At 30.4% G+C, this 13,432-nt stretch overlaps 1 protein-coding gene across 2 annotated transcripts in view; it reads right to left on the bottom strand.

Moving 5' to 3' along the window:
* Positions 1 to 13,432, bottom strand: part of LOC143206694 (GTPase-activating Rap/Ran-GAP domain-like protein 3) — a 221,983-nt gene that overhangs the window by 102,652 nt on the left and 105,899 nt on the right. For both annotated transcript variants that reach the window (XM_076419361.1, XM_076419360.1), the window contains exon 3: positions 11,441 to 11,510. In XM_076419361.1, coding sequence (XP_076275476.1) covers positions 11,441 to 11,510 — 70 coding nt within the window. The remainder of the gene's footprint in view (positions 1 to 11,440; positions 11,511 to 13,432) is intronic.

Genomic DNA, 13,432 nt, shown 5'->3' on the forward strand with positions numbered 1-13,432 from the left:
TGTGATGATTCAAAAATAAGGATATTGCCTTAGGAATTAAAACTAATGTTATATGTTTGAGAGTACATTTGCTTCAGTGACAGAAAGCCCAATTAAATAAATGTTTAATACAGAAATATCGAACAATGAGGAAATGAGAAGAAATGTGATTTTGCAGCATGGAAATGCCCAACTACATATTGTAAAGCCTTTGAAATTCCAATTTGAATTGTATAAGACGTGCAACATTTACTAGACATAATTCATAGAAATTTTATTAACCTGAAAATACTGAAAAAATCAGAGTTTGCCGGGTGTACCTTAATAATAACTTAAATAATTTGTTTATGCATGCTAAAACATTAAATACAATTGTTTCTAAATATCTGATTAAAGTGTGATTAGGCTTTGTTAAAATGTAACAGTTTATACGACAGAAAATTTGAAAAAGATCTTTGATGATCTGACTTGATTGCCATCCTCATTAGTTACAGCTTATAGGTAGTATAGAGTATTTGAAAAAGGTTTCTATTCGATTATATAGAGAAAACTCGTCTGTCTCTAATTGGTGTTAAATTTAATATTTAACGTAGTAAGACACTGATATAATAACATGTTCTTTTACAATATTTTTTTATTTAGACAATATTACAAAGAGAGTTTGTGAGTTAAGTATGAACCATCAGTTATTCTATTCTCATTAATTTGGTTTCTCTAACAGCTAAATCAAATTTAATGAGAATAGAATGATTGAAGCTGATTTTCAGCAATTCTTAGTAGTTTATGGTTCATACTTAACTCAACAAACTGTCTTTGGAATATTGTCTAAATAAAAAAATATTGTAAAAAAAGCATGTTATTATATCAAATAGTGTCTTACTACGTTAAATATTAAATTACGTTAATAAATTGATGTTTGTTTATCTGTATATATATATATATATATATATATATATATATATATATATATATATATATATATATATATATATATATATACAGGATATATATAGATATAGATATTAATAAGTGCGCGAGAAATTTTCTCACTTTGATTAATTACAATTTACGATGCCGAGGAGAAGACGACTTAGGTCGTCGCAGTCAATCAAATGTGCGAAGGGCTACCTCACGTGCTAATCGCTCTGATGACCAGAGAGAGACAGATCAAGAAAATAGTCGTATTGCGATCTCAGAATTGAGTTCTTTAGGGAGTGACAATGGAGTAGATAGGCTTAGAATGCAATGAGTTTGTGCATATCAAACACAACAACAGCGAGCACGATATAATGAAATTGAGCGATTCTGTAGACACAGTTCTCCTGTGATCCTGGAACGAGCTGCATTGCACTATGATGCGGCAATAGAATATTGTGCCGACAATTCGGTAACAATTGGAAAAATGACAATAATTTCTAAATATTACAAGTTGTTAAAATACAGTCGTAAATCTACTGGATTATATTGTGCTGGAGGCAAAGTTAAATTGCCACAATTGGTCCCACCAGATCCTTTACGCTCTTTAGTTTCTGTATATAATATTTATATTATACAAGACAATTTCATGCTCACTTTCACACAGTTGACCCAAAATTGCATGCAGCAGTTACCAAACACTGTATGGTTGACGGCAAGTGTTCCAAGCATTACCCAAGAGACCTGATTGCTGAAACCATAACGGGAGATGATGGATACTCATTGTATCGTCGGCGATCGGTAGTGGTGAAGGTAAGAAGACAACAATCGTTGGATCATGCCATACTCCCAATATTATCCAAAGCTTTTGAGACTCACATCAATGTGGAATATTGTCACTCTGTGAAGCCGATAAAGTACATATGTAAATATGTTAACAAAGGTAGCGATATGGCCATCTTCGCTGTAACCAAGGCAACTGACAAATGACAAGATGGGTCGCCATGTAAGTAGCAACGAAGCAATTTGGCGTATCTTTTCATATGCGATCCATGAAAGACACCCTACAGTAGTCATTTTAGAATATATAGGAATAGAATATGTATACATAGAATATGGAGGAAAATGCGAAAATGCGAAAATCTCAATGCGACTATTTAGAATTTTCTTTCAGGACAGTTGGTTTCCTTCAAATAAGGTCATCCTAATTTGACACCGTTATGAACCAGGACGACGTAGTCAAATATCCCACAGAGATTTTAAATTTACTGGAATTGCCTGGATTACCACCACACAATTTGAAGTTAAAAGGTAGGATCAGTTGTCGTCATGCTGCGTAACATTAATCAACCTCGACTGTGCAATATAACAAGACTGGCTGTGAAAAAGATGATGAATAACATCATTGAGGCAACAATCATAAAGAGAAAATACAAAGGAGAGGATGTCTTACTCCCGCGTATACCAATGATTCCAACGGATTTACCATTCGATTTTAAACGTTTACAATTTCCAGTACGTCTGGCCTTTGCGATGACCATAAATAAATCTCAATGGCAGTCGTTGGAAGTTTGCGGAATCAACTTGGAGTTTCCCTATTTCGCGCATGGACAATTATAGGCCGCGTGTTCGCGCTTCGGAAAACCATCATCTTTGTTTTTTTACGCACCACAAAACAAAACAAAAAATATAGTTTATCAGAAAGATTTAAATTAATTAATAAACTGTATCATAACTGTGTGTGTCTGTAAATATCTAAATGAAACCTTATAAATAGCCAATATTTCAAGAAAACTCTGTTTTTTAAGTATGAAACATCATGTGTAATTAGTCGAAAATAATAATAAAAATTCATTTATACCGATCTTTTTTTTTATTACGGATTATAAGGTCTTTTATTTATCGGTTGAGGCAATACGAAATCTGCTGGGTCAGCTAGTATTATATATAAACAGCAAAAGGAAATTATTGACTTTGTTATATAATACATTTCGCATATTTATTACTACGTTAAGGGAGAAAAGAGAGCTTGGTTTGATGGGTTAATAAGATGGTGATAATTAAATTATTAAAGAGAACCGGATCTTTGTTAAAGGCTATAATTAGTAGGTTTTGGTTTTAATTAATGAATGGAACATTATTCTGAAAACAGTACTTATATCTCCATAAAAGTTTCCTTCCTCATTTTTTATATATGTATTGAAAACATAAGAAATTAAATAATTTATATGAATATTTTTTAAAGGCGTTATAAGTAAATAATGTAATAAAATAAACTAATACTTTGTATGTTTTCATTGTTATATGCTAGGCAAGAAAGTTTTGGAAATGCGAAAGTAAAATAGGTAGTCTATAAAATCCTACAAATCCATTGTAAAGCTAGTAGTGATAAGATAACTGATGTTTGAGGAGTAACATAGCGAAGTGGCTATTTTCTAAAATTATTGTATTTAATTTTTAGATTTTACTGTATATTTTAGGTAGAAAATATGACAGTGTTAAATACCTTTTTTACTAAATACCTTTATAACTAGAAATAATGAGAAAGAAGTTATTTACTTAGGTAAGGAAGAGCTTATTTTTAGATGCTGATATGTTTGATATATTTTACAATATTCGAAATGTACTATGAATGAAATAAGATTTGTGGTAATATGATATTATTAGACTAAGTCAAATTTTATTATTTCATTTTTCAGAAAAAAAGATTCTTGCAAGGAAAGTAAAAATATATTAATTTAAATTTTTTATGTTTCTGTAACGCTTTCGTACGTAATTATATGTACTATAATTAATAGATATTAAACAAATATTTATTATTCGAAAATATATTTCCTGAAATAGCTAAATTACAAGCTAAATACAGAGTTATTTTCTCTCTGTGACTCTCTGGCTATATAAAAAAATGTGAAAAATACAAATTATAAAACGGATGGCAGTGGAGTTACCTGTTGACGAGGCTTGGGCAGTCGATGGTGGCACGTCTAAATCAAATGCTAGTCGAGTACGGAATGAATCGCAATACCCTTCAATAACATCCCAGATAAACGCCTCGGGGTAGCCGCCAGCTATTCGTTATCGGGTTCTAGTTGGCGTTGCCCGTGTTCAACATCTGGGATTATATTTCTGGGTATTTTGTAGACCGTTATTCCACAATGTAAAATTCGACATGCCTCAAGGTCGCTACATAATAAGCAGATAAATAAGTTCAGGAAGTAAATAAAAATAGTAAAATTTTGAAAATAACACATTTTATTTAAAAATTTATTGAATAAAATCAAATAATAAGAATATTCTTAATATATGTTTAGCTATTCTATTTTTATAAAAACATCCTATTACACATTTTCATTATTTCTTATAAATTAAAATGCACAACTATGATAAAAAGAGATTTAATGTTGAAACTATACATAAGGAGAGAAATACACATTTTATTTAAAAAATTATTGAATAAAATGAAATAATAAAAATAATTTAAAACACTATATTTAAATAAATTTACATATTTGAACAATTAACAAGAACACCAAGAATCATATAAATAAATATTACCATAAAAAACAGCCAATATAGTTAACACCAAACGAAAAAGCCACAACTATATATGAAAGCAGTAAAATTTTCCTAAAAACCTCCAAATATTATCGCTACTGTTCTTGATTCATAAACCCCATTAATGAATTGACTACCGTGAGCTTTCGATTAACATATTGTACATTTACTAGCCTGAAACGAATTGATGATCGTACTTTTAAGCTGAAGGACATCATTATATTCACAAAACAATAATTTATTTACCTATACTTTTATATAATAACGCATTATATTTTTCCTGTCATTAGATCATTAGGGTATCGTTGATAGTTTTATATTTTGTTTATTTGTTCTAGGTCTACTTTTGTTAGAAAATTTAATTATTTCAAAGTATCACTGTGCACTATTCTTATGTCTTAGCAAAATGTTGTCTAATTTATTTTTCTCTGAATTTTACATTCTACGAATTTCACTCTCAACATATTTTATTTACATTTATAGCTCCCATAAAATAAAATTTAAATCATTACTACAATATATTATTTTTAAAATAAATCTCTAATTATTACCACTTACTACAGTTTTTGCTACTATTCTTGATGGACATACATCATTAATGATTTAACTACTTCCAACACAACAAGAACCATTTTCTTTTCTGTTCTTGTTATCATTAAATTTTGGCATGCGTTTATACCTATTCCAGGTAGCTGAAAATGATGTGTTATAAATTTGGCAGCTAAAATTCCCACTATAAATAAAATTGATGCAGTTTGGATTTTATCATTTTTAAAAATTTAACCTTACATTCTGCACCTACTCTTGTTCTTCTATATTTTAAAGCCAATGTATGTTATACCACCAAGAATAACACAACAATTTAATTATTATTGGAATAGAATTATTAATGTAACACAAAATCTAAATATTTTAGATTTTTTTGTTGTTGTGACTTGACGATCCACTGTATGGATCGACTCGAAAAGAATGGACCGCCGTTAGAAGAGGAAGACAATATAGTTTCATATAGTTTATTCTTTTCTGTAGTTTATTATATGCAGGAGAGTGCGCATGCGTTAAATCCGGACATGTTGTGGAGCAATCTAACCTCAACAACTCTGAGTTAATTTTGAATGCTACTCGGCTCATGATGTTTGCGTATTTTGAATTTTCTGTGTAAATTCACTTCGAGTGCTCAGGTCTGTATGCACCATAAAACTAATATAGTCTTTGATAAAAACTGCTGGCGTATTGGGGAAGTTATTATTTTATTTATTGTGTCAGGTAGTTTTTAGCACACATGTTCGAAACTATAAACAAATATAGTGACAAACGATTTATACCCGATAACACTGTCATGAGGATAAAAAAACGTTATTTTCCAATTAAGATAAATCTTTTCACGTCATTTAAGAATAGCCCTTTTTAACACGGAATCCCAACCTTATCGGCCCTCGATCTTCTTTTTTCCAGGTCAGGTCAGAAAAGAAACTTTATTAACTCTAATGGAAATTTAAAGTTTGCACGTTCAGCGGACATTTAAAAGCAATTAAGTTGCGCGGAAAGGCATCCTGATAATATCATTGATTGTCACGATAACGATTTTTAATTAAAATTGATTATTAGCAAGTTTTCTGTCAACCATTTTATAATATCTCTTATTGGGTCAGTAGGAAAGTAATTTTGATATTATTGCGAGAAGAAAAGCTTTTTTGTATGTCTATATATACCATACATTTCAGGACGATGATGTTTTATTATCTTCCTGGTATCATCATTTCGTGTTTGTAGAGCTTTTGTATTTTGATTGCTACGAAATTGATTATTTTATTTACAACATAACATGTTATTTGATATTATATATTGGCGCTCTTGTATTTACATAATTTTTAATCTTATATTTAGAAATTGATGTTTAATTATTAATAATATTATCCCATATATTTTACTGATACTATTAAATGTAACAGTTAGAGCTCTGATGTGTGTCTTGTATGCTGTATTTATTCAATTTACTTCTACGTTCATTGTTAATTAAATTTCCGTGCCAAATTGAAATGAACTATTTATCGGCCGATTTTGAGTATAGAATAGTGCCATGACAGAATTTAAATTAGATATACAGATCAGTTAGATAGAATAATTATATATAGACGTATATACTAGAATATTTAATACATCTGCGGAAATGAATCTGAAATTTTCGGTAGGAAAATAAAAACCAAATTTATAGTTGCACAAATAAATATTTTTGTTACAGTTTTATATTCTTTCTTGAATCTAAATAAGAAATGGAAATATAATCCCAATAATTTCAGACCGAAATTCTCAAACAATACAATGTTAAATAGGTATCATATTAGTATCGAATTAGTGTCACTAAACTAAGTGTTTAAACAGCTACCAAGTAAGAATCATGTTCAAACTATTAGAGAAGTTGTTTTTAAAACCTTTTAAATTAATTACTAAAGAAAAACAACGCATAACGGATCACTAAATCAGCTTTTAATAAAGCCTGCGACCTTCCTGCGATGCTGTTCTCATATTGTGATCTAAATAGAGCTAACTAATTCTTTCTAATATATTAATATTGTTGTTTGCTATGCCCCATATTTGAATGCTGTATTTCCAGACCTTGGCTTGTATATTACCATTTTCTTTCGTTGTTTAAATGGCACCAATGAACACTACGACTTGTTTACTCTTGGTGTCTTGGTGTAGATGCGCTTCTGTCAAGTTTATCTACAATCCAAACATTGGTCCTTGGAACTTGTACACATCTCTCTTGTCAGTGTGTAAGTAGCATGAGTGAACTTGGTTTGGCTTGCCTTTATTGTCCTCTGGGTAAACTATTTCCTTATTTTATTTAGTTAGCACTGAAGTTTGAATGAAGTCGTTCTTGGATCAAATGAACAGAAGTTAGTAAATAAATTATCCAGTCAGATAAGCAGTATTCTCAAATTCTACATTTTTGATCGTCGTTCCAGATAAATATTAGGCTACAAATATTCCCTTGGACCAATATTGTCCTTACCCTGTACCAGTGATATCGCTAATACTGTGACAACTGTAAACATTACAAAAAGATGTCAATAATATTACTGAGTAGACCAAAAAATGTCAAATAAAATGAAATTCTACGAACATTATCTGACAGGGTTAATTGGATTTGTGTGAAAAAAGTGCCGAATAACATTGGCATGCGTTAATAAAGTTTGAGTGTGAAGCCCTAAATCCGGACTTGAAGAATAATGTACTATTTCCTTTGACTTCAATACACTTTTTACTAAACCATTATATTGATTTTCATAAAAAGAGATATTGGAAGTATCGCTATGTGGTAATTAGAACTGCCTTGGTTCATAAAATCGTCTTTGTAAAAATATTATTTGTTGAATAACCTGAAAGTTGTAACAATTCCTACATAAATTCACTCATTAGTTCGGTTCCAACTTTCATAGGGTGAAGATGTATTTTTAATACGCTCCAAGCTCTAGAAAGATACCTTTCTTTAAAAAAACAGTATTTTATTACGGTTATTTAATTGAGTGTTGAAAATGCATGACAGATGCGGCTACCCCTCTCTCAGTGGACCTAAAGTGTAGTGAATGCATGTTTACGTGGCCAGACAAAAAGACTGCATTTAATTTTTATTAGTGTTTTTAAATTATTTTCCCTTATTTTACAACAGTCCTTTTGAAATTCATTTATATAATTTATGGTGAAAAACTAGTGCAAAAAATAATACTTGAGTAAAAAATGAAGTGCGTGAAATAAACAACGTATTTATTTTATCTTTGGAAGTAAGTAAAATAAAATATTAAAAATCTAAAAATGGCAAACCATAGCAATTCAACCAAATCACCTGCACACTATGATATAAGATTAGAACAATCAGCAATAATGCAAACCCCACAAACAGAATGGACTACAGTCATTAACAAAAAACGATTGAGAAGCCCAGAAGAAGAAATCGCGAGAAAACAAACGAGGAGTGACTATTGTTTACTATTAGAAACCAATAGAGATAAACAAGAGCTTTAGCACCCTGTCGGAAGAAATTGAAGGGAATATACAACTACGCCCTGAAAAAGTTGTTCCCAAACCACCACCCATAACAGTCTATAAGGTAGGAGTAATAAAACACATGCATGACCTATTGAAAACTGTTACTACGAACTACACAATTAAAACAGTGAGATATGAAACAATAAAAATCCAATTGTTCGAAGCAGAGCACTTTAAAATTCTAGTAAAGGAATTAGATGAAAGAAACACCCAATACTATACATTCAGGCTAAAATCCGAGAGAATATTTAAATTCGTGTTAAAAGGACTAGCTGAAAAAGGACACGAGGTCGTAAATTTTCACAATATACGACATCGCACGACAAAAAAAATCTGCCTATGTTCTATATTGATTTAAAACCTAATGGAAATAATAAGGCGGTGTATGAAATCACCAAATTGGAAAATAATATTATTAAATGCGAACCACCGCATACAAAAAGAATTATACCACAATGAACGAGGTGTCATGCGCACGGGTACACAAAGACTTACTGTAGCAAATCATATAAATGTTTAAAATGTACAGGAGAACACAAAATAGGAGATTGTACTCGTAAATTTCGCGATGAAAAAGTGAACTGTGCTAACTGTAACGGAAATCATACAGCGAACTATAAGGGTTGCGCAGTTCACAAAAACTACAGCAAAAACTCTATTCTGCCTTAAGAGAAAAAGTGGTAACAACAGCAACAAAAAAAATCCACACCTACCAGTTTACCCACAGACAGAACTTATCTTATCAGCTTTCTAGATTCGCCATTTCAAATGGACTTACCGCACGAGAAATTAACGGTCAAAAAAGTTAAACAAACAATAATGAGAGAGATTAATATTAAAAAAGCTCCTGGTTAGGATTTAATTACTGGTAAAATTTTAAAAGAACTATCAGAAAAGGGTGTAAAACTATTAACATTTATATTTAATGCTATGCTACGAATTAATTATTTCCTTAGTATCTGGAAAGTAGCTAAAATATTAATGATTCTTAAACTAGGAAAAATACCAGAAGATGTGACCTCCTACCGACCTATAAGTTTATTACCGATAATCTCGAAAGTTTTCGGGAAATTATACATAAAGAAGCTAAACTATATAATAGAAAAAAAATTAATCCATAATATCAGTTTGGCTTTCGCAATAATCATGGGACTATAGAACAAGTGCATAGACCTGTAAACAAAATAAACACTGACCTAAATGCCAAAAGATACTGTTCAGCTGCGTTTCTAGACATATATGAGGCTTTTGACAAAGTATGGCATACGGGCTTGCAGGTTAAACTAAAGAAACTTCTCCCTCATCCGGACTATCAGTTACTAAAATTGTATCTTACTGATAGAAATTTTATTGTAAGTCAAGGCGATGAATATACCGAATTAAACCCCATATATTCAGGAGTTCCGCAAGGTAGTGTACTGGGTCCAGTACAGTATTTTCTGTATACGGCCGATTTTCCCACCACAAAAATAACTACTGTGGCAGCATACGCAGACGACACAGCAATCTTAACATCCCATGAAGATTCAGTCACAATAAACCTACAAACCCACCTGGAGCAAATACAATTATGGTTGAAAACATGGCGCATTAAAGCAAATGAAACAAAATCCACGCATTTAACGTTTACCCTGCGTAGAAGAACATGTCCACCAGTGAATATCAATCATCGTCAACTCCCCAAACAGAGCATCTTAAATAAGTTGGTATGCACTTAGACCGACGCCTATCCTGGAAGAAGCACATACTCTCTACACGGAGACAACTTGGACTTAAATTATGTCAAATGTATTGGCTCATCGGACGCATATCCAAGTTATACTATGGGGTACCGCTATAAAATCTAATATATCCATCATTCAATGGTTCCAAGATCAGGTGTTGCGTGCCATTGTTGATGCTCCGTACTATATTTCAAATAAAGTGATACAACGCGATATTCCTCTAGAACCTATAACGAGTGTAATTCAACGTGTTTGTGTGAAATACTTCGAAAGAGGGTGCATACCAATGTACTCGCTAATCAGCTAAATATGCGACGTGATAGTGAAGTGCATAGACTAAAACGTTTAACACCACCTGATCTGATTACTGGACATATGTAGACTTTAAAATAAGACTAATTAATTAAGATAATATTTTATACAGAAGATTGCTTTATGAAGTGATTTTTTGAATGCCATGTATATATAATATAGACATAGGAAATATTATTGCCAATAGTACGGATTGTGGAATCACAAAGATCAATAAAAAAAAATACTCATTTCTTTCTGTGCTGTGTAATGAAGTGTATTATCTTAATGAAAAACACATTTTTCTCTAAATCAAATATTTCTTTAGTGATATCTTTTATTCAAGAATGTTTGTGTTTTTCTCCAAAAGAGTACATACATAATTGTAGGTAAATTAATTTAGCTGGTTAGATGTAGTCTACAAACAATATACCTTTTTGTATCCTAAATATGTAAAATTGACACTTTCTTGGTGGATTTTTGAAAACGAACTGTGCTCATTTCATCCTATAGATCTTCATGTTGATTAATAATCACGGTGTTCAACACTATTTCAAGTTTTAGTGAATAAATACACTACAAAATCCTTTTAAACGTTATTAAAGTTATTATCATATATATTTTTCTTTATCCAGTTAAAGTATTCTGTAATTTTAATTTATACATCTTTTATCTTAGTGACGACCAAGAAAATATATCAAAATTAACTGAACAACCTCGTATATAGTATTTTCTTAAGGAAAACCTATAAAATATATTTATTGTTTGCTTTAGGTAAAGTGTCGCCCTTAATATATTCAGTAATCTTGAGGGTCCATATCAGTAAAATATGAGACATAACATAATAGTTTATTTTACGGTCATAACCCTAAAATTAGGTATCGATATAAATGACAAAATTGAAAGAAAAGGTCAATTTATCATACCTGTTCCACTGATCCATAATATCGTCGGGAGAAGACCCCTCGTCTCGATATTAAATCACTGGCTGTCGAGCTGTAAATAAAAGAGTTTGTTTAGAAAATATGAAAAATAATGTAGTGAGTATGAATAGCGATGATTGAAAGCAAATGTGGTTTCCAGATAATTTTTTAGAAAATCATCCCTTACACATAAGCTGATATCATTAACTGAAAATTTAAATTAATTTGTTAATGTTAATTTACAAAATAATAGCTTTTAATCTATATTGTGTTTCTAGTTAAATATTGATATACTGTTTCAACGTATTTAATTCTTAAGGGTAGTTATATTTAATAAATTGTTGTATAAAATTTTAATTTAATATAATCCACAGATTCATCATTTTTGTTTACTGAATATTTTAATTAATCAATCAAAATTAAAGATTATTTAAATGGTAGGCTTATTCTGTCATTCTAAGTTTGTGATGTTAGAATTGATATGGTTTGAAACATAATTTATTGTGTAAAAGTATGTTATGAATTACCATAGTTAACATTATAAAATAGTTTAAAAGTTGTATCATTAGCTATAGTTTATAGGTGGTATAAAAAGCTTATACAAAACTGCAACTCGGATTTATAAAATAAATTAGCTGTCCTTCTTCAACTATTGATAATTTTGAAAATATTACTGTAGTGAATAACTTGGTGGAAGAAATCTGAAATATGTAGGTCGGAATCCAGTGTAAAAATTATAGCATCGAAATTGAGATTAATATTAAATATACATTTATGCATAAAAAGGTTCCAAGTTGATGTCATTGATGCCATCAAGTATGTCATTGGGTGCTGAAAAAATTATGGCTTATAGATATCAACATCTAGACTTGACGATTCGTATAATATAAAATTATGCTAAACGGATATAATTTCTTATAAAACATCGTATATAATCTATTCAAAGTTATTTTAGTAATGCGTCATGGATATTTGTGACGTCGAAACATTGCATGCATCAACTCTGAGTTTTAGTTCAGTTTGGCTTTGACATATAACAAAATTCTAATCTAAATAAAATAATTGAATAAAAATGTTATCAAATATAATTTATTTTAACATTATAGTATATATAAAAACAACAGTTTATAATACAGCTACAATAGGTAAGAGTTAAAACCTCTTATCACTATTGCTTTCAAGAATTTTGCATTCATCTGACAACTGGTCGCCGTCCGGTTGTCAGATGTACGCTAAATTATTCAAAATATTAGTTATAATTACTACAGGTTATAAACCGGCACAAATTATTTTAGCCCTGTGATTATTTCGATAAATTTTTAGTTGCCATTATATGTAATAATACATCATATCAGTTTTTTTGAAATTGCCGAAAACAATAGATATTCACGGTCACAGATTGATTGCGGATTTAATAAGTTATTTCGAAAAGGAACGAGATAATGGAGACGCCTTTTACCGGTAAATTGAATTAGAGAGGTAATTAATGATGATATGAAATAATAATAAGTCAATAATAAATAAGTCCCTACAATTTTATTGAAAATGTTTTTTTAGCGGATTGCTGCCGTGCTAAATATTACTGCGGGTATTGTGAATAACAATCGCTTACAAAATGAAGAATAATGCATTAGATTCACCCAAGAAAACCCGTCTACATACAAAATGAGTGACGAATTTTGATATTGGCTCTATTCGAGACCAAATATACGAAATGTATAAGAACAGTAAGTACATAAACTTTTTTATCGATATAAACATAATTTAATAAAATTATTTTAGAGAAAATTGTGTGTCTGGAAAGTATACATAAAATAATTAGGGACATGCAGCTTTTTGAGGGATGTAAGATATCTTTACATACACTCTTACAGGGCATAGGGTTTAAATGGTGTAAAGATAATCCTCGGAGATGTTTTATGGAACTTCTAGATATTGGTTTAAAAATAATTAAATTTTTAAAGGCATAAAATAAGACCAAGGAAGATAAACTAT

Source organism: Rhynchophorus ferrugineus, unplaced genomic scaffold (genome assembly GCF_030347505.1).
Source record: "Rhynchophorus ferrugineus isolate W39M unplaced genomic scaffold, kcgeb_rfMv2 rfM1, whole genome shotgun sequence".
In the NCBI taxonomy this organism is placed as follows: domain Eukaryota; kingdom Metazoa; phylum Arthropoda; class Insecta; order Coleoptera; family Curculionidae; genus Rhynchophorus; species Rhynchophorus ferrugineus.